The 20,918-nt window shown below is 42.6% G+C and overlaps 1 protein-coding gene across 1 annotated transcript in view; it reads right to left on the reverse strand.

Moving 5' to 3' along the window:
• The window catches only part of SCAP (SREBF chaperone), a 65,347-nt gene that overhangs the window by 24,648 nt on the left and 19,781 nt on the right, over positions 1-20,918 (reverse strand). Inside the window, exons 3-6 of the mRNA XM_010562006.1 lie at positions 20,530-20,746; positions 7,205-7,334; positions 5,229-5,386; positions 1,237-1,457 (exon numbers count right to left, since the gene is read on the reverse strand). Of these exons, the coding sequence (XP_010560308.1) occupies positions 1,237-1,457; positions 5,229-5,386; positions 7,205-7,334; positions 20,530-20,651 (631 nt within the window). The 5' untranslated portion in view covers positions 20,652-20,746. The remainder of the gene's footprint in view (positions 1-1,236; positions 1,458-5,228; positions 5,387-7,204; positions 7,335-20,529; positions 20,747-20,918) is intronic.

Here is a 20,918-nt window from a genome sequence, read left to right on the forward strand (position 1 = left end):
CTAGCTCATCACCCATTCCCAAGCAAAGCTCCAAGCGTTCCCACTGCTCACTCACACACAGGACAACTCCTCGTCCCCCAGCCCATCCTTCCTGAAGAGCCTGTGTCTACCCACAGCAGTGCTCCAGTACAGCGAGCTACCCCACGCTATCTCTGTGAGCTGGATGAGGTTGTAGTCCTCCAACTGCACACACCTCTAATTCCTCCTGTTTGCTCCCCATGCTCTGTGTGTTAGTGTACAGGCACGTCAAGTGGGCACCCAATTTGTCCTTCAACAGAGGAGACAGGCATTATCTTTAAGGATGCAGCCAAAGAAAACCTTGGACACTTGTTTTTGTGCATGTCAGTGTGTGATCTGAACCAGAGGTTCTAGGAAGACTTTGCATTGCAAAGGACTATTTACATCTCTTCTGTTAATCCTGCAGGCTAAAATGCAGACTTAAAAAAAAATATGCATGATGATGAACGCTGCCACTGTTCTCGGGAATTCCCAGGACATTGTGGACTTCTATCTCATTTGCGAATGAGCTCTCAAAGAGAGGCTCCATGTGCTCCAAACCACAGCGTGCACATGCGCTGGATGCTCAAAAAATAACCTTTAAAACAAACTTACTTTAGGGTTACAAAACTCCTTTTCAGACATGTCATATTATAGGCTTCCTGACATCTACAAAGTCCCTTTAAAACCAAAGGAACAGCATTTCCTCTGGCCTTACGGAACCACTAAACAGTATGACCCCAGACATGGTCAGAGGGGTTTTTTTTTTTTAATTAAGAGATAAAAATACTTTTATGATATCCAGTGTCAACTCGGGCTATACGCAAGCAACTATCAGTGAACACACAAGAGGGAGCAGGATGAATGTACATTTATCTGTGACAATGAGGCAGCCTTTGAGTAAGACAGACAATAGCATGAGGGAAAAAGATAGGCTAGAGCATATGTACAGTAAGAGGAACAAAAAGACTTGGACAAGTGACCTGCTATTTTTACCCCTACAGAAAAGAGTCTGACTGAGTGGAATTATTCACTTTCCACAAATACAGAACTGAGTTCAAATACAGATATAAAATGAGAGATGACATATATTTGGTAGCTTTGTTTCAGATGCTGTGAGTAACAAAATGCCACCCAATTTGGTAATATTGGCAATCTAGATGTTGGAATACCAAGGACAAAACAGCAATGCAAGCTGTAGGCATTTTTCACAGCTTCTTTGGCACTTCAGCATCTTACCTTTGAGAGTAGCTGATGTTTGTAATGTCTTTGGTTCATGCTGGTGGATGGTTTTGATGATATCTGGGTCAGCATTAAATCGCTCTCGGTCATTCTGCCAGAAGTTCCCTGGAGACAGTAACAGACAGCCATGTTCGGGGAGCAGATTCCGCAGCTTCTTGAGGCCAGGCAGAAGATCTGTTACCTGAAGGCAAACTTCCTCCAAGCTTTTGACACCAGAACTGAAATGCAAACAAAAGTTAGACGCTGCTATTGCATATGTTGCAACTCTCACAAACAAAGGCAAAGCTGCCGAGATGAATACCCCAAGGACCTGCATCACCATGTTACTGCTCTTGTTCTTCATAACTAAGGATCAAGAGCCTCGGGCCATAGACTGGGATCTCACTGTAACTGGTGTGCAGACTCCAGAACCCCATTATCATTTCTCTGCATACTGTCTGGCCACACAGCTTTCACTTTTCACCCATCCTAGGTGCCACAATTTTCAGTTCCACATTTAAGATACCTCCAGTCTACAGGGAAACTGTCTCCCTGGAATTCTTCTTCAAAGACCTTAAACTTGTCTGCATACTTCTTTCCACATATGCAATGGGACATTTTACAGAAATCTTTATTAGCCTTCCTGAGGTGGATCATTTAAGGTGTACAGAGTGCTCTAAAATGTACAAAGGATTCAGTATCTGCAACTGTGCAAAATGTTTTCAGAATTCCTCTGCATTGTATGGAAAAGAAAATGCCTTACAGGTTCAGGAATTAATAGAGGTGTAACTGGTACAAAATGGAACTTGTGTTTGTTTCCGAACTTCATTTTAACACAATTACATAATTCTTATCAACTAGCAATTCAAGCAAGAATCAACTCGGGCTTACAATAGGATCTGACTGTGAAGGTTTAGTGAAAAAACCTATCAGCATACTATTTGGCTAGAGAAGGAACAGCTGCTGGTCCAAAAGAGAACACTTCCCTCAGCATGATATGGGCAACTGGTGGTATTTGCACAGGAAGGGTAAATTTAACAAAGGCTAAGTTAAGATACAAGATACCAGTCTTCCCTGGCTCCAGCCTCACAGATTACAGAGAAGGTAGCTTCAGAAGACAAATCAGTTAGGGTCCTATTGTGAAATGTCTTCTCTAGAGGAGTTTTTTCTATAATGACTATAAAGAGCAAACACAGAAACCAACCAATGATGACTGGAGTTATGTCTTTGTGAAAACTCCCTCCACAATCTATATCCTGTCACTGTGTGGTAAGATAACCAGAAAAGTCACAGCTATCAAAAGAAAGTATTAGAAAATATGCTCGAAAATACTGTGTTTATAGGAACAAAAGCTTTCTGAAAGATAATTTAAAGGAACTGATGCAGTGATGCCTCCGATGATAGCTCCAGGAAGAGTATTGTTTTGTATTTCAGCTTCAGCTAATTCTGAAACATAACAGTGATAACAGTTTATACTGCAGATAAGCCTATGTACATTCTTATCTGCGAAGCAAAAGGACACAGCTAATGTCCCTACCAGTATGTTGTGGAGGCAGAGTGATACCAAAAAACATGCATTGGAGCAAACCACAAATTTCAGGTCACTTCTGACTTTTTACAAATGATGAGTTTCAGCAAGCTTACAGCTGATGAAAATATAATCACCTTGTGTTTCCTATCCAGTTGTCAATAATCTTCAGCTGCTTCTGTACTTCAGTATAAAAGAATGCCTTTTTTTGTATTAAGAAAATCAGCTGCACTTAACTTTGATACTGACAAAAGCAACAGACAACAAGGAACTTCATAATGACTTTTGAGGTAATTTCAGAATTTATCTCAAAGTTAGATGTTTCCTGAAATATCTGAGTCCGTCACCAAAATGGGAGCCCTTATCCCAAGGTTTATGTCTAAGTGCTTAAGTCCTTTTCATCTGGTGACTTTCTAAGTTTAATTTTGCTTCCATTCTGCATCACTGTTCATCAAGGGCAACACCAAGGTGAGATAATGAGAAGACACACGTCCTGGGAGCAAGTTGCTTCTAACTTGTAATTGGCAAGTATATACAAATTACTATCTAAAGTTACACATATGATAAAGGAGGAGATGAACTAAAAACATAGAAAGAATGTCAGTGCCAAGGCTTTGTGAGCTGGTAGGAAAGAGCTCCATATTTAAGAGCATAAATGGCATTTCTAAAAAATTACCACAGAGAGAGCAGGCAGCTAGCTTGCAAGGAATGGTTTAAAAAAAAGGACAAATCATCTGGTAGAGTAGTAAAGTGGACACTCTCAAAAATGAAGCAATGAAGGATGCTGTCAAGGAAGTATGAACAAGCAGTAAATCTTCCCTACCCGCGTGAGTTAGAGGACAAAGAATGAAGAAAGCTCCTGGCTGAAAAGCTAGGAGATGATCAAAGACTCTAATCTCACCATTTTTCACCACACTTGGCTTGTTCTCAGCATCATTATTCTCACTAAACATAGACAGACAAGTAGGAAAGCTTTCTGTCCTTAGAAAGTAAATCCAGCCAAGGCGAAGAACTTGACCACAGTTAACAACTTAGAACCCCAAGGAAAACTTATTTAAAAAAGAACAGAGGCAAGTTAATGTATATAAAATGCCTTCTTAGTTTACAAAGAGAGAATACGCCAAACTAATCTGAGTGTTTTTTTCTTTAAAATGCCTGACTTCTCAGATGGGGAAAGCACAGCAGATCTCACCTACTTGGGCCCCAATAAAGCTTTTGGTGCAGCACCACACAGAAAATTATTTAGTTCACAGGAAGGACACAAAAATTTGCACAAAAATTGTGATGCAGTAAAGAATGAGGTTAACAGGAAAATGGTTATGGAGCTGCTGAAAGGGGGACCACCAGTATTGAGGAAAACAAAGTGGAATTTCTCACAGACAGCTCAGAGAATCAGGGTTATTATATACTTTTATTAATAGCCTTGGAATAAGATATAGGGACATCTGCCAATGACACAAAATGAAGAAATACTGTTAATACAGAACAGGAACAGAATATCTGAAATGGATGATGTGAGGCTTGGAATAAATTTAACTCCCTTTCTATTAACAGTACAAAGGGCAAGACCATACACTTGAGGACAAAAAAGAGTTTCTGCTATAAGGTGGGAGCTCATCAGCTGGAACTGACAGAGAGGGACATGGAGACGTTAACCAATCACTTCATAATGTGTAAAATTGATGTGACTGGCCATGAAAAAGGGACCTGCGCATTCTCACTGTATTTCAGGAAAGGCATTTCCATGGAAAATAACACACAAATGAGACTTCTCTGAGAATACTGTGTACAGTTCTAATCTCCCACGTTCAGGAATGATACACTAACAACAATGCCAAGAGGAGGAACCAGGATGACAAACTGAATACAGAGCCATCTTACCAGAGTAAGCCAAGAGTTTCATATGTTTACCTTAACAAACAAGGATTTGGGGTGGGGAGTACAAGTTCTCCCTGTAAATATCTGGAAGCAGAGGAAAGCTATTTTTGTACAAAGACTGTGTCAGGACAAAAACAAGCAGGTATCAACTTGTCCTAAATATAGCTGAAGTGGCAAGTCAGGAGAAGGTTCCTGACTACATAAAATTCTGGAAGAGCTTCACAATAGGCATGGTGGGGTCAGATGAACATGCTTTAATATGAAGCTTGGATGCTTAGGAAGGGATTATATGATGCTGCTATCTGCTGTAACAGGTATAACCTTGGAGGCCCCCTCCAGACCTCTCTGCCTAGGACTCTGACTGGAAGGTTCCTGACAATTATCTGTGACTAGCAGACAGGCAAGTTCTCTAGCACAAAAGCTAAACTGCTCTACGTGCAGGATGCACATGATGTCACTTGTTAGCAGTGATGTCTCATTTTCTTTTAATTTTGAGAATCTTAGAAATTCAAAGCTAATAATCAGAGGCAGTAATTTAGAAGATGAGCATGTACAACAGTGGGTCAGTCTGCCTTCTACGCAAACTTTAATGAACAGTAATTACCTGTCTCTCAGGGCATGGTTTCTAATCTCCTCCACTAGCTGGAAGACACGGGAGAGGGGTGAACGAAATACATCAACAGCAAGGAAGTTCTTCTGCCATGGGGAGACGGTAGCTTTCACAAAGATCTGTTGAATGTAGGCCACAGGAGCACCGACATACTGTGGGGAAAACCAGAGGGAGAATGAAAACACACGGTGAGTGGGAAGCTGCTTAGCAGAATTAGACCACAGCTTGGCAACCTTTCAGGAAGGAGTTTGCCAGACTATATTTTCCTTTCCCAAATTAGAGGTGAAACATGACAGTACTAACCTAGCAAGAACAAAAAGAGTCTGTTTCTCAAAGAGGCAAAATGCCACTGACCATTCTGGCACCCGTCTATTGCGCTTCTTTGTGAGGCAGAAGCTCCTAGCTCCTGCTGAATTTGGTACTGGAATGAAAGGCAGGAGCAGGGACTCGCTGCCTCTCACAGATGCCTCTCACAACACTGTGGTTCCCCCAACCTGTGCTGATTCTGCTGTGTGACATTTAAATCTTCCTGGTCGTTGTGCCCAGGCTGCTGACCCTGCTCTGGGGACTGCAGTGCTGACATGCTGTGACAGCCAGAACTTTTGTGCTCTATTAGCTGAACTAGGCAACAAAGCAGAAGGCAAGATTTAATCAGCCAGTAGCAGCCCGAGTTAACAGCATAGGGCAAAAAGCTCTCAGTGGCACCAGGGAGTGTAGAAGGCAGCAAATTATTTCAGTAACAGTGAGAAAGGCATACATGGAGAGAATAGAGAGCTGGAGACATCAAAAGCATTAAGCCAACAGGTAACTTCTACTTAAGAGAGACCCTGGAATGAAAAAGAACAATGCCGGTTACAAAGGCTGATTTTAGGATTGTTTCCTGATTTCCTGGACCAGGTTATCAGCCTTCTTGGAAAGCATCAGGGTTCCAGTTTGCTCATGCGAAAAAAAAAAAAAGTTAATTCCTTACCCTTAACATAAGTCTCATTTATCTGCATGATACTTACCAGCCAATTAAAAAAAAAAAAACAAAACAAAACAAAACCAAAACCCACCTCTAGATTATACTCAATTCACCAAATTCTTCAAGCATCCCTACATTCCCTAGATCACACTGTAGTAGCTACCTCCACAGCCAGAATCTGTGGCTGCCTAAATTCTAATTCAAATGAAAAATTCTTGATTGTGACCTTAAGAAAAAAGCTTATGTCTTGGAGGTGAAGCCTAGACTACCTACACCATCAGAAAAAACCCAGTATACTAGGTGCAATATTTTAAAGCCAAAAGAGAGAAAATTGTAAGCGCTGAGGAGCTGGACAGTCTGTCTTCCACCTCCAGGCGAGACAGACATTCCCATTCTGACAGCTAGTTAATGATCTTCAACAGATAAGCTGGTTGATAGCCAGAATCCAGATCCCTTCAGAGAGAGGCTGACAACACCAAACCCACCATCGTAACTACTGGTAGCATCTCCACAGACAGTTACAGCAGTAAAGGCTGACTAAATCCTACTCTCACCCTTCAGAGGAGGCCAAGGGCAGGTGTGTGAAGTGGTGTGTGTCAGCAGAAGGCTTGTCCTGCTGTTCTAGGGAAACTGCATGCCTTCGTATGACATTAGGAAATTGGGGCCTGTTATTCCAGAACCCATCATTAAACTTATTTAAAACCTAATAATGCTTTAAAAAGTGTACTACTTGCCTTAGATAAGGTTATCCTTGAAAAGCGGGCTCTTAAACAGCATTTCAGAGCTTTTAACTCTTCCAAATGCCTAGCATCGGTTTTTCTGATAGAACAAGACTAATACAAGACAAATACAGCCTAAACTTCGGAGTTACACAAAGCAACACGTCCCCAGAAATATTTTCTGTTGATTACAGTAAAGTGTAGGTAACACAGCAGGGATGTTTCATCATCCCATCGACCCCACACACACACTCAGCATACCCAGCCACCCCTAGTGCAGGACTCACCCAGTCGGGACGTTCGCTGAGATCCCCTTGCTGCAGACCCACGTCTGGAGAGGGTGGAGAGTAATCCTTCACAGGGGTGCTGTACTCCACAGGTCCCGTTCCAGGCAGTGGCAGCTTCAGCAGCGGGTAACTATGATTAAGACATAAGCAAGAAACATCGTGCTTTGGTTTTAGCTAGGCTTTTAGACAGTCTCCAAGAAGAGCTCAAAAAATGAATGGGTCGTGAAAAATGAGCCCACTTCAGCTAAATCCAACCTCTGCAGGACAGGAGACACAGCTGCAATACAAGAGGGCATTAGCTCTCATAGGAACTGTTGGATGTGTTTCCGCAACACAAGAGATAATTGGTCTTTTTCCCTTGGAAAGGGCTAACTAAAAGTCCTGGGAAAAAAAGAAGGGTAGTTCTTGCAGGACCTCACCTGAATTACTCTCCATCACCTGAAAGTTAGTAGTGCTAAAAACATTAAGTACAGCCATATGTCAACTATTCTGTAGCCAGCACAAAAACGACACATTCGTTGTATTCAGATGGCTGCTTTCCTGACCCAAACCCTGTACTAATCACCTAATTTTCTGCATTAAGATTTAAACTATTTCTGGTATTTGTCATTAACTTCATTAGTCCTCAAAGGGCTTTAAAGCAATGAGACAATAGTAGCAATAAGACACCAAAAGAGCTATGAAATATTTATATTCTTGCCCCTTTGCTACTACAATCTTCAGATGATTGTAGCAGCTACCCCACAACAAGCACTTCAAACTATTTGAAAGCTGAGGTATTGAGGTTTCAGAGAGTTTAGAATATTGTTTTTAGCTCCAGAGGTTCTCAGAAGTGATTAAAACAGTATTAGAATTGAACTGGTGGAAAAAGCAAGACTGCTGTTACAGAGATAACCAACCAACAAACTGCAATTGTCAGCACCAAAATGAATCAGAGAATATAACTTCTGTGTTTTTGTTGTCTGATGCACGACTATCTATCAGGCCTTAAATTTCTGACATATTTTCCTGTTTATAGCTGAACTTTTCTTGCAATATTGCCAGAATAAATATAAAGGCCTTGGGATTGTTTTCATGCAATACTCTGCCCACATCGTTAGGGATTAGCTTGAATCATCAAAGGCTATGGAGGGGACAAGCAACAGCTAAAGACAAGGCTTCAGAATAAACAACACAACAAAAGGCTGAAAAAGAACAACAAAATCAGAAGTAAAGCTTGTCAGATTCGCTATTTTATTAGTCTGACAAAAACACAACATCTAATTATTATCATTTCATTGTGCAATGGGAGGGAAGAGAACAAGGAATAATAAAATCAGGTCATAATACATGAGAGGTGAAAATGCCCAATAAAAGCCACAATCTGGAGACACAGCACAGCCTCTCTTCTCTCACAAGCAGCAATCAGTTTTAGTCCTTCTAAACGACACGTAGCACGTGCTTGTCACAAATGATCTGCTGAAAACAAAAGCCCATGGGAGATACATACAGCAATCATCCTGCGTCTGACTGAGATGGAGATACACATAAATTAAAATAATAAAATCAAGTATATGTGATAAACAAAGCAGAATGAGTTGAACAGGTGACCGAGGAAGAATGATTTTTTCACTAAATTATTTTGATGTTGATGCCTGAGTGTGTCCAGAAATCGAGGAAAACACTTTAGATTCATGCTACATGCTTATCCAGATGTGGATTTCCCTGTGCAATCACCTGTCAGTTTTAAGGAGTCAAAACAATAATCTTTTATAGAACTTAACTCATTTTAAATTAGGGGCACTGAATCTAAACAGCCAGTGCATTGCAGGAGTTACAACAGGACAGCCTGAGGCTGGTTTTGCCTCACCAGCACCAGTGGAGCAGCTCAGGCTTCAGAAGTGATCTTGCCGCTTCTCTGGTTGAAGGTTCATCTCTAGGACCAGGCTATTGTCAGACACACCGAAACAAGCAGTGCCTGCTGCTGCACCTGATTGGGAAGCCTCGATATCCAGAAGCTGCGGGAAATGCTGAGAGCAGTGCAGCTGATGGTTGGATCTCCACAGTCCGTGGTGAAGACCTGACCACTGCCAGAGGTCACAGCTATGGCACCAAGTAAAGGGTGATGGAAACACTGAGCTCTTCTGGATGCCGAACATTTCACAAGTACTTTTTCCCAGTTTAGCAAGATTTGGCTAGCCCTGCACACAATCCTACCTTGAAAATCCTTTCAACTCTTGCTGTCTTTCGAAGCAAAAATGCCCCAAATCCTGGCAGAGGTGTAATGGATTATTTTTCACTTCTTGAAGGCCTGCTGGGATGCAAGGATTTTGCCCTCATACTAATTGCTAGCTATGGAAAACTCTTTTCTGTTGCCAGTCCTTTCAGTGGGTGCAGTGAGCTCTGCCTACAGAAGCAATAAATGGCCACCCCCCAGGAAGATGACTGCATCCTCCCTTTGTCCCAGTCACCCACATCTAGCCTACAGAACAAGTAGCCACCCTTCCTCATCCTGCTCATTCCATATAGCACCCCTAAATCCAGCATGAGCAGGGGGGTTGGACCAGATGACCTCCAGAGGTGCTTGCCAGCCTGACCAGCCTGTGCTGCCACAGCTAGTCCAGTGGAGGCCACCAAAATGGTGATGTGGCAGGAGAACACGGTGCAAAAGGAGATAGTGGGTTAACTGGACTCATCCAGCCTGGAGAAGAGTGAGGAGGGAATCTAAAATGCAGTCTTCAGCATGGTGAAGATGACCCCAGACTTGTTTCAGGGTTGCACAGGGAAAGGACACAAGCTGCAGCAAGGGAAATTCCAGTCAGACGTACGGAAAAAATTCTTCACGAGAGCAGTCAAACACTGGAAAAGGGACCAGAGTAGCTGTGGACTCTCCATCATGAGAGATATCCAGAAGTCAACCAGACAGGGCTCCAAGCCTAACTTTGGGGTTGTGCTGCTTCAAGCAGTGACCTCCAGACATCACAGACCCCTCCCCTGTGGAAGGGATCTCTGGAGGGCTCCAGTGCAAGCTCCTGCTCAAACCAGGGCCAACAAGAGCAGGTTGCTCAGAGCCATGTCCCGTCTGGGTTTGCATATCTCCAAGGACTGAGGTCCCACAGCCTCTCTCAGCACTTATTCTAGTATTAGATAACCCCCATAACAAACACTTTTTTCCTTGGATCTATTCAGAATTTCCTATCTGTCCATCACCTCTTGTCCTTCCACTGTGTACCCTGAGAAGAATCTGCCTCCACCTTCTCTACACCCTCCCAATAAGTAGTTGTAGGTCAGCCGTAAGATCACTGCTTAGAGCTGAAGATACTCAGTCTCCTCAGCCTTTCCTCCTCCATGGTACTCCACAGCTGCCCACTCCGACAGCTCTGCTGGATGTGTTCCAGCATGTCAATGCCTTCTTCATATTGCAGAGCCCCAGAGTGGATGCTGGACTGTGGTTTCACAAAGGCCGAACAGAGGAGAAAGACTTCCTTCCCCTTAACCCTGCTGGCTACCCTTGCTAGTGCAGCCCAGGACGCAGCTGGCCTTTCTGCTGCAAGGACACGCTGCCTGACTCGTGTCCAATTTGTCCTTTGCTGCAAAGCTGCTTTCCAGCCTGTCCTGCTCCAGGAACTTACTCCATCCCAGGCGCAGGACTCTGCATTTGCCTTTTTGCCTTTGCTAAGCTTCCCGAGGCTCCTGTCAGTCCATCTTCCCAACCCATCAAAGTGTCTCTGAATGGCAATCGTGCTCTCCACCATACTGACTGCTCTCCCCCAGCTGGCATGATCTGCAAACTTGGTGAGTGCACGCTCTGCTCCCTCATCCAGGTCATTAACAGTGATGTTAAGCAGACCTCACCCCTGTTCATGGATTAGAAGGTTAAGATGAACTGCTGGCAGAGCTGTGGGAGCAGCAACTTGCAGCAGAGGGACAGAAGAGCTGGGAAAGGTGAATGACCTAAATTTCCACAGCTGTCTGCAAAATAACAACCTGGCCATAACCATAGATGTTTTGTCAGTATTGAGTGTGTCACATCAAGCAATTCTGGATTCTGTTATGCCCTTTCCGTGCTCGAGGCCACAACGGAAGGCCTTAACATGCCAGCTTACATACCACAGAAACATGGAAAAAAGTATTTTTATGTTTTAAAAAAACTAGCCTCTGGAGATGGTTGTCAGTTGCTCCACCATGTTGGTTCTCAGCCACTAGTATATTTACATCTGAATAAAACCACTTCATCAGCAAGAAACATGCCTGTTGCCAGAATGGAGAGGAGATGTGTGTCAACTCCTCTACTATTGAATGATTTCCTCCTACATATGTACCTGCTGTTCACAACAGCCTTGGGATTAGCTATGGAAGCTATCCGAGAAGGTGGGAAGGAAGAAAGTTCATCTAAATCTGTACACAGCTTCCAGCTGGCTCAGGGTTACACGAGGCCTCGGAGAAAGACGCAAGACAGGACAGGCTGCCTGATGGCAGCTAATAGGAAGGTTAGCTGAGAATTCAGTATTTGTTTTTCCTGTTGTTAAAAAAAAGTTTAATCTTCCTTCAAGGGGAAGAAGCGAACCACTCCCATCCTGAAGTGCAAGCCACCTCCCAAAATACAGGACATACCAACTCACAGCTCCCTAATGGCTATTTTTAAATGACTAAGGGTTTTTCTTTTTGTTTCATTGGGTTTTGTTTCTCATGTTAGGATTTTCAAACTTGTTCAAAAAATTTGAAAGTACATGCAAATGCAATAGAGGAAAGAGTAAATGGCATTTCTTGGAAGACTCAAAGGCAACACAAAAGGAGGGGAAGAACAAAAGGAAAATTTCTGATGGAAGAAAGAAAATAAAATCTGGAGATGTCTGTGCGCTGCTGAGGACTATATCCTACTGCAGCTGTTGGCAAACCAAGGCAACCGAGACTCCCATATTCCACTGTCCTCTTCAGGCCTGTGGTCAGGGTAGATCTGTTGATACCTAAATTAACTTCAGCATTTACCTGCAATTTGATTAGATCATGAATATGGAACAGGATTTATGCTGTAGGAAAAGATCTGTATGCCCCCTCCAATCCATATTTTTAATCCATCCCTACAGCAAGCAAGGTAAGCAGCATCTAACACCGCAGTTACTCAAACCGTTTGCCTCTTGCTCGTGTGATACAAAACAGCGTTAGATTTTCTCTACCCATTCTAAAGTTTTCTGCGAGCCACACTGATGGGCTCCTTCAGCTTCCTTTACACTTCCACGCTGCTCAGTCAATAAAAGCCATGTTGCCAAGTAACACAATTCTTTTAATTTCCCTATAAGCGAAAGAGTCCTAATCCTAATACTCATCACTGCTAAAGACAGTGAGGCATAACACTTCTCAGTCATGGCTCTACTCTTATTGGTTATGACCTTCATCAGGAGCAAGAGCTTTTGTCTTTGGTGATATTGTCTTCATATTTTGAAAGAGCATTGATTTAGATTAGATATTAGGAAGAAATTATTCACTGTGAGGGTGGTGAGGCACTGGAACAGGTTGCCTAGAGAGGCTGTGGATACCCCATCCCTGGAAGTGTTCAAGGCCAGGTTGGATGGGGCTTTGAGCAACCTGGTCTAGTGGAAGGTGTCCCTGCCCATGGCAGGGGAGTTGGAATTAGATGATCCTTAAGGTGCCTTCCAACCCAAACCATTCTAGGATTCTATTCTATATTTTACTGAGACTACAAGAGCTGTGGCAGCTGCAGTATTAGAAGACACTGGTGTGCACCCATCAGGAACAGGACTTCCTAGCAGATTGTCTGGCACACAAAAAAAAAATGCTAGAACTACTTTCTATTATAATCCCCATTTTCAGCAACTATCTTCAGAGAAAAGGCCGCACAGGAAATCCACGTGTAAAAGATTTAAATAAAAGGTTAAAACAGACCCTGATGTCTGTACACACCTATGTTTAGCTCCTATAGCCCTTATTGCAACATGATCTAGATAGTGTAGACTGCTCATGGTATTGTTTGGCAGCAGAGCTCAGGAACAAGACCTACTATTGGGAGTCTTTTCAAAAGGTCCCTCATCTTGAGCCAATTACAATATAAACATATATCACCATAGGGGAAGCAGGGACATATATTTACTTATATCACAGTGATATTTGAAGATTCATGTTTATGAAAGGTTTTGAGAACATCTGATGGAAGAACACAAAAAGTATGCATTCTAGATCACACTTACAGTAACTTATTTCAGTAAGATGCTAAAACATTAGTTCTAGAATTTACTTAGCCTTATACGGGCATGCGATACCAGCTGATCTTGTCAGTGATACCTGAGACAGACTGACAGCAGAGATAAAAAAAGGACAGAGTGAGAAAGAACCACCCAGTGATACAGAGAAATTCACTAGACCTACTACTTCAGACATCAATGTTAGAGCATCTTTTAAATAAAGAGATACTTAAAAAAAAGCAAACCAAGAGCTGCTGATGAGTTGTCAGAAGCATCCTGGCTTCCCACAGTCACTAAACGCTGCAAGGATTGCGAGATGTGACAGGCCTAGGTGATTTCCATGTGCACTTCTTACCAAAGGCGAGAACTGCTCCAAGTGAGTTACAGTGAATTCTAGCACTCAGGTTTGAATCTCCTCACATTTCTCTTTGTTAGAGATTTTTTTGACCATCAGGGAAAGAGGTGAACACCCAAATGGAAAGCATAGAGAAAGGAAGGAAGGAAGAAAAGTAGAATATAAAACAGGTGACAGGAAAGCTCAAAAAGAAGTTCTGGTTTTGAGAAGGGTTCTTTTTGGATGCTCACATGACAGTGCACCCTGACACCCTTCTGCAAATCCAAAATAAGGGACAAAGAGATCATCTACAAGTTGGTATTGCTGAATTCAAGCAATAGTGCATTTTAGTTACCAAGCATGAGGTAGGTTCAAGCAAAAATGTTCATCCAACTACTTTACATATTTTCAAGACAGCTTAAAGGGCCAAGATGGAGAACTGCCAGGTCAGCCCAAGGCAGCTGGCAACTCAACAGAACTGCAAACCCTACAACTGCATATTCCTCCTTCTCAGAATCAAAGCGGAGATCTCCACCACCCCAGAACAGTCTTCGGCTGCTGAGTATGAAGGAAAATGGAGAGCTGCCAAGTCTTAGGTAACAGGGAAGGTGGTGATATATTGCCTTAAAATAGCTACCACCTCCATTTTGCACACTGTAGAACAAGCTTTTAGCCTGTTTCCAGCCTAAACTATTGCACAGATAGAACAACCTGAAAACCCATTGCTAATGAGAGATATGAAATTTGATAAAAAGGGTCTTGCCAGAGGGTAGAGAGAGCCAGATATCTGGCAGCAACAGTTCCCTTTTAGCCTTGGTAAGTGCACAAGCAATACCTGTTTCTGAATAAATTATGTTTGCTTTTGCCCTGTTTCCCACTGACAAGGCCCTCAAAAATCCACACTGCAAAAGTAAAGATTCCCCTTGCTCCATGCTGCCAGTTTCCTTTTTCCTGCAAATCAGAACAGAGGTCTCGCCACACAGAACTTGCTTCTAGTTTCACCATGCAGTCCCACAGTGGACTGTATTCTCTATGGATTTGGAACATGAAGAGTCTGACAGCGACTCACCTCCTCTGGTTATCACACAAGATAGTACAAACCTGTTAGAAAGTGAAATGTCCTTTTAGAAAGAAATATATCTATGCACACACACACAAAAGGGCTCTGGTTCCAGTCAGTTCTACCATTCTTTAGTAGAACTAGCAGAACCTAGTGCTTCAGTCAAATAATGAAGCCCTGCAAAGACTCACCGTGTTTAATTCTCCTAAACCTGCTTCACAGAGTCAACGGTTTGATTTTAAATTCTTACTTTAACTAAAAAGTATTCTTCAGAACTACACAGGAATTTCAAATTTACCCTGATTACCAGATTTATAGGTATCATCTGTTCTTCTCTGAGCTGGGGAGGAGGAGCTACTCTTGTGTCAAATAGCCTTAAGTGGCATTCTCATTCTGCTAGGGGAAAAAAAAATAAAATTATACACTCAGCTAAGTTTGTCCCTGTAAAGACCAGGAATGTTTCTAAATGCAGATCCATTTAAGTGTGGTGATGAAAATTAATGTCACCTCCAAAGGGATACATAGTAAAACAAAAAGTTAACTAACAAGCCCTACACCTCTCAATAGCTAGTTCAGCAGAAACCACTCACTGTGAAGTAAAAACTAATACAACGTGGATTTTCAGACTTTTAGAGTAAGAATGAGTCATAGGCATTTTTGCTTGTGCTTTGAATATTAATTTATTAACAAAACCAGATATGCTATGTCTTGTCTATAGCTGACATTAATAATAGTGTCTACACAAAATACTTCCAAGGTTAAAGACAGAATACATTCAAACAACCTATAACAGACACTCTGTGGTGACTGTGCTACCTGATCCTTGGCAACTGACCTTTTAGGAACAGGAGAAACACCCACACATTAAATGTTGTCACATTGATCAAGAACCAGAACTGATGCTGAATAAATTGTGGACCACATGGTTTACTTCACTTTTAAAAAAGTTATCTGAACGCAAAGATGGTCGAGTTTTACTGAGGTGTGGGGGAGGAAAATGAGAACAACTGAGTTAATTTCCTTCTCAGCAACACTGAGGACATTATTAGGTCCTTCTCTGTTGATAAAAGTCAGTATGAACCACTGGATCACTTCTGTATCTTCTTTCCTCATTAGAAAGACCTGTAGTTCCTACTACTTAATCGATCCATGCTTGTTTCAGACACTAATCTGCATTACTATGCAAACAGTGCTGAGGGTCTCTTATCAATCATGTTGGACAGAAACGCTGCCTAAATGAGCTTCTACCTTGAAGCTGGGCCTCGATTTTTTTCCACCAGCTTCTTTCTCCAAATTTCAGCACATTTCTCACTCATTTTTGCAGTGAGGTGGCTGAGATGAACCAGTGAGATCCGTCTTAAGAAAATGGAACACTTCTGAAGAGCACAAACAAATTCCAGCACTAAATCGGTGCCAAAGACCATTACTCAGAGTCCTCACGATCTGACTGCATGAAAAAATGCAGATGTGACACTTTGTGGCCATCAGCGAGTTCCTGCCCCCAGCCAACAGAAAGTTTCCACAGGAGGTGGCCGTCCAACAGCTCCCTTAAGCAACTGACTGCTGCGACTCCTGCAGACATCACCCAGCCCACGCTGTGTGCTGAACATGCCCCACAGCTGCCAGTTTTGTGTTGTAGAAGGCTATTCAGATGGATGTAGTCTAAAACAAATATACATAAAGCTAGCTGTGCTGGGTCAGACCAAGAGTCCGTCTGCCCAGCAGCCTATTTCTTACAGCGGCCAATAGCAGACACCTAGGAAAGAGTAAGAGAATAGGGCGAGCATATAATGCATGAAGTGCCCACCAGATAACACAGTTCCAGGACTTAACTTCAACCTAAACTGAGTTAGTATATTAACTAAAAATTCATGTTCCCAAATACTTGCTAAAATACTTTTGAAGTCTCCAGCCCCACCCCACAGATAGCCAGCAGTCACCGAGATGACTGTTGATCACTTCTTTTTTCCTGTTATTTCACACCATTTTATATATTTGGGCATCCTGATTAAAAAACAAATTATAGCCCTTGCATTGGCCTTGGCCCCTTGCCCCCCCCCCCCAAAAAAAACCTATAAAACTTTACCATATCTGATGAAAACACTTGTTTAGAAGGATTCTAGTGCAGTACAGTCTGAAAAGCTACTGAATATCTTGCTCCACGTTTACGTGGTTGTAGTCCCTACCCATTTGTTAAGGGATTAGCGTTCAACAGCTATAGTTGCACAAGCCACAGAACTAACAACTGTGTGCAGCCACACACCACAAACATCAGATTATTCCACACAGAGCAAACAAGGACGAGGCATCTCACACTTCTAAGGATATTTATCAAGTGCTCACTGTAGAGAGCAGCCCCTGAATTTGAGCTCTGGCAAGAAAATACCCAAATTATAGTACAAACCAAGGAACCTGAAATACAATATACTTGGTAATGTAGTGGATATAGCAAGTTTTATTTCTTGTTTTAAATGAATGAACATTATGTGGACTGCAACTGCAAAGCTACCTAGCCCCAAGAAAACAGGAGTTACTCTCAGATCACTTCATAGCAAGGATGTGTGTTCCCTTCAGCACCACCGCCTTTTTCAGCTTGGGGAAAAAACAGAAGATGGAAGGAAGGAAGCATAGCTAGGAAGGGGACACTCCTAACACCTTGATAAATCAACAACTCTTAGACTGGAGAAATTGAAAAGGAGGCTTCAAAACCATTCTCCTAAATCATTTTGCATCGCACAGCTCCTTTATAAACTTCATAGGCAGACTAGAAAGCGCACAGATAGAATGACAGACAGTTGAGGCTGGAAGGCAACTCTGGAGCTGGGCTAGGCTAAACCTGCTTGGAGCAGGGTCAGCAACAGCAGGTGACTCAGCGCTGTGTCCAGATGGCTACTGAGTACCTCCAAGGATGGAGCCTCCACCACCTCTCTGGGATACCTGCTCCAATGCTTAACAACCTTAAAGTAAAAAATTGTTTTCTTATACATAAAGCAGGATCTTCTGTGTTTCAGCTTGTGCCCATTGCCTCTTGTCCTGTCACTGGGCACCCACTGAGTGGCGAGCCTGGCTCCATTTTCTTTACACCCTCTCTTCCTATATTTATATATGGTGCTAAGATCCCCTGAGCCTCTTTTTCTCAAGGCTGAATAGCCACAGTTCTCTCAGCCTTTCCTCATAAGAGAGATGCTCCAGTCCCTTCACCCTCTTTATGGCCCTTTGCTGGACTTGCTCCACTAATTCCACATCCTTCTTTACTGGGGAGCTGCCCAGCACTGGACCCAGCACTCCAGGTGTGGCCTCACCAGTGCTGTGTAGAGGGGCAGGATCACCTCCCTCAACCTGCTGGCAACGCTCTCCCTAATGCAGCCCAGGATACTGCAGGCCACCTTTGCCACGAGGACACACAGGGGGCTTGAGTTCAATTTGGTGTCCACCAGGACTTCCGGCCCCTGTTCTGCAAAGCTCCTTTCCAGAGAGCTGACCCCCAGTCTGTACAGACATCTGGGGTTATTCTTCCTTTTACATTTCCTTGTGTTGAACTCCACGAGGTTCTCTGCCCACGCAGCCATCTGGTGTATCAGCCACACTTTCTAGTTTTCATCCAGCCACTTCATCCAGTTTTCCACTTTCCAGTTCATGACATATGAAGTTTGTATCATCTGCAAACTTGCTGAGGGTGCAGTTCACCCCATTATCTAGTTCAATGATGAAGTCGTCAAACCTCAGGCTCAAACTAAGAGGAAGACTTGAAGACCTCAACCCAAAACTAAACTTCCAGTAAGTATTTCAGTGTCCTGTGCACCCATACCCTGTTGGAGTTCAGTCTTACCACACTGCAATGCACTCAAGCATAGAAGGGCCACACTCTGGAATAGTTTTGACCTTGTTAGTAATGCCACTTCTCAAACCAGAATTAACACCTAGTTAACACAGAGCAGCTCAGAACAGGAACTGAAACATCCCTAAAAACTGCTTCCAAAGAGGGAACACTTTATCCACGCTGCAATCCCAATTTTTTGCCAAGGTACACTTGCTCTCAAAGGGTGTCGTCACAGTATTTCTAAACCCCTGTCTCTTCTAGGGCCATTATATGCTTTTCTAATGAGTTACTGAAAGTCATTATTCACTTTATGTTTGATGGTGTCTTGGACAAGCTTCTGCGGTCTAAAGGTAACCAATAACTGCAGAATCTCAATTACCAGCACCAAGTAATGCAGATACTTCCACAAATACACAATCACAAGTAACTAATCTGCCAAAGACAACCTGGTTTGAAGCTTCAAGGACTTAGTGCAAGACACCGTAATTCACACTGCTCTACACATATGACTACAAAGACAGGACAGATACAAGTTCTGATGTAGGGAGCACAAGGTTCCCAAGAAGAATGAGGACAGCTGCTAGTAATCCTAGATCAGATTTCCTCCTGTCCGGGAAATCTTAAATTTAGGAAAGGGAGTAAGCATGCAGTTTTCATTTTGATGCCTCCCAAAATGCAACATTTGTGTGGATAAACTTTTTACACTGAAGCAGTTGTCTTCCATTCCTGCATTTACTCCCAGGCAACAGCACCTGAAAGATAACTGAAAATAGGAGTCTAATACCACTGAAAGCTCTGAGGAAGCAATTAGCAAGCAAGAATGCTGTGGCATGGTGATTCAGGACTCATGGTGAAACTCTGTTTTGGCTAATGCAGGCCTGACACGTGAAAGCAGCATCCAGCAAAACTGAAGTCAAAAGATAGAGCCATTACTTGCAACCATATCAACAAAGATAAACAGAACGGAGAATCTGCTTGCTTGGCCCTTGTAGAAGCTTCGTATTTCTACAGAACAAGAGATCTGAAAAGAAAACTATTATCATTGCCAGTTACAAGAATTAATATGAAGCAGTGAAAAAAGTCAGGAAAGCAATGCCTCAATTGCTGCCACAGCCTTGAAGAGTCACGGGCATGAAAAGCAATCTCACAGGTTTTCAATACCTTAAAAATGATCACTTCGATAATCTTTTAACTGTAGATGTGAAAGAAGTCTGTCTTATCCTCAGCGATGCTCAAAGAAAAGTTTACATCTGTATCTGTATCAACACAGGTGGAGCTCTTCTAAAAGCAGAGATCATCACACAGATTTTATTTTGACCAAAAGAGACAAGATACTTCAAATTAAAAAGGCGAAGATGCAATCTATATATGCACGTGTCTCTGCACAAATCTGAGCACAAAAGTTCTCTCAACTCCAGTAATAATAGATTAAGAGGCCCATGTAACATTTCTGAGAGTGAAACTGCATTCAGTTGCAACTCGTACCCAAATTAAGAGTCCATAAGGAGAGTAAAGAATTTACAATAACACACAACACACGTGTGCCAAGGCAAGGGCTGAAAAAGAAGAGTACAAGCTTAAGGGAGAACAGAATAGGCAAGTATGGAGAGAGAAAGATCAACTTTCCTTCTCCCCATTATTAATTCAAAGTACACCACCAGGTGTACTTTTATTTTATTTATTGCTTTACTTCACTTATTCAATTAGTTTTTACTATTTACTTATTAAACCACATGAAGATACTTCATCCCTGCCTTTTCTTTTGTCCCACAAAAAGAGATGATAAAAACCTATTAAGTTTAAAAAAAAAACAAACAAAAGAGCTTCTGGGATAGCTCACAAGACAGGGAAACCTGAGCACGTTCATGGCGTTGCTATGAAAACCCACAAAGCAGCAGCACCCTGTGACAGCAAGTACTTTGCGTGACTTACCAGCAGGCCAGAATACAGAGACCAGTAAAGAGGATGATGGGGATGGGGTAGGAAGCACACAACAGCCCGTGGTTGTAGAACGCCCGCGATATCCTCTCGCGCAGTTTTTCAGTCAGGGTCATCCTCAACTGTCGTCACCTAGTTGCCATCCCGGAATACATCAGGGGGTCAGGCAATTCCAGCATGTGCAATGCTTCAGCAAAGGCACTGTATCCAGCTAGAAGTTGGAAAGAAAGCAAGTTCATGAGAAAAATAAATAAAAGGAAAATAAACATTACCAACTTGTTTTAGAAAGACTTCCAACATTGTACCTCCTCAGAAGAAAAGGGAGAAACAGACACCACACACTGAGCACTTGCTATGAGCCTACAGGCAATCCGATCAAATTA

Source organism: Haliaeetus leucocephalus, unplaced genomic scaffold, assembly GCF_000737465.1.
Source record: "Haliaeetus leucocephalus isolate CR32 unplaced genomic scaffold, Haliaeetus_leucocephalus-4.0 Scaffold0, whole genome shotgun sequence".
In the NCBI taxonomy this organism is placed as follows: domain Eukaryota; kingdom Metazoa; phylum Chordata; class Aves; order Accipitriformes; family Accipitridae; genus Haliaeetus; species Haliaeetus leucocephalus.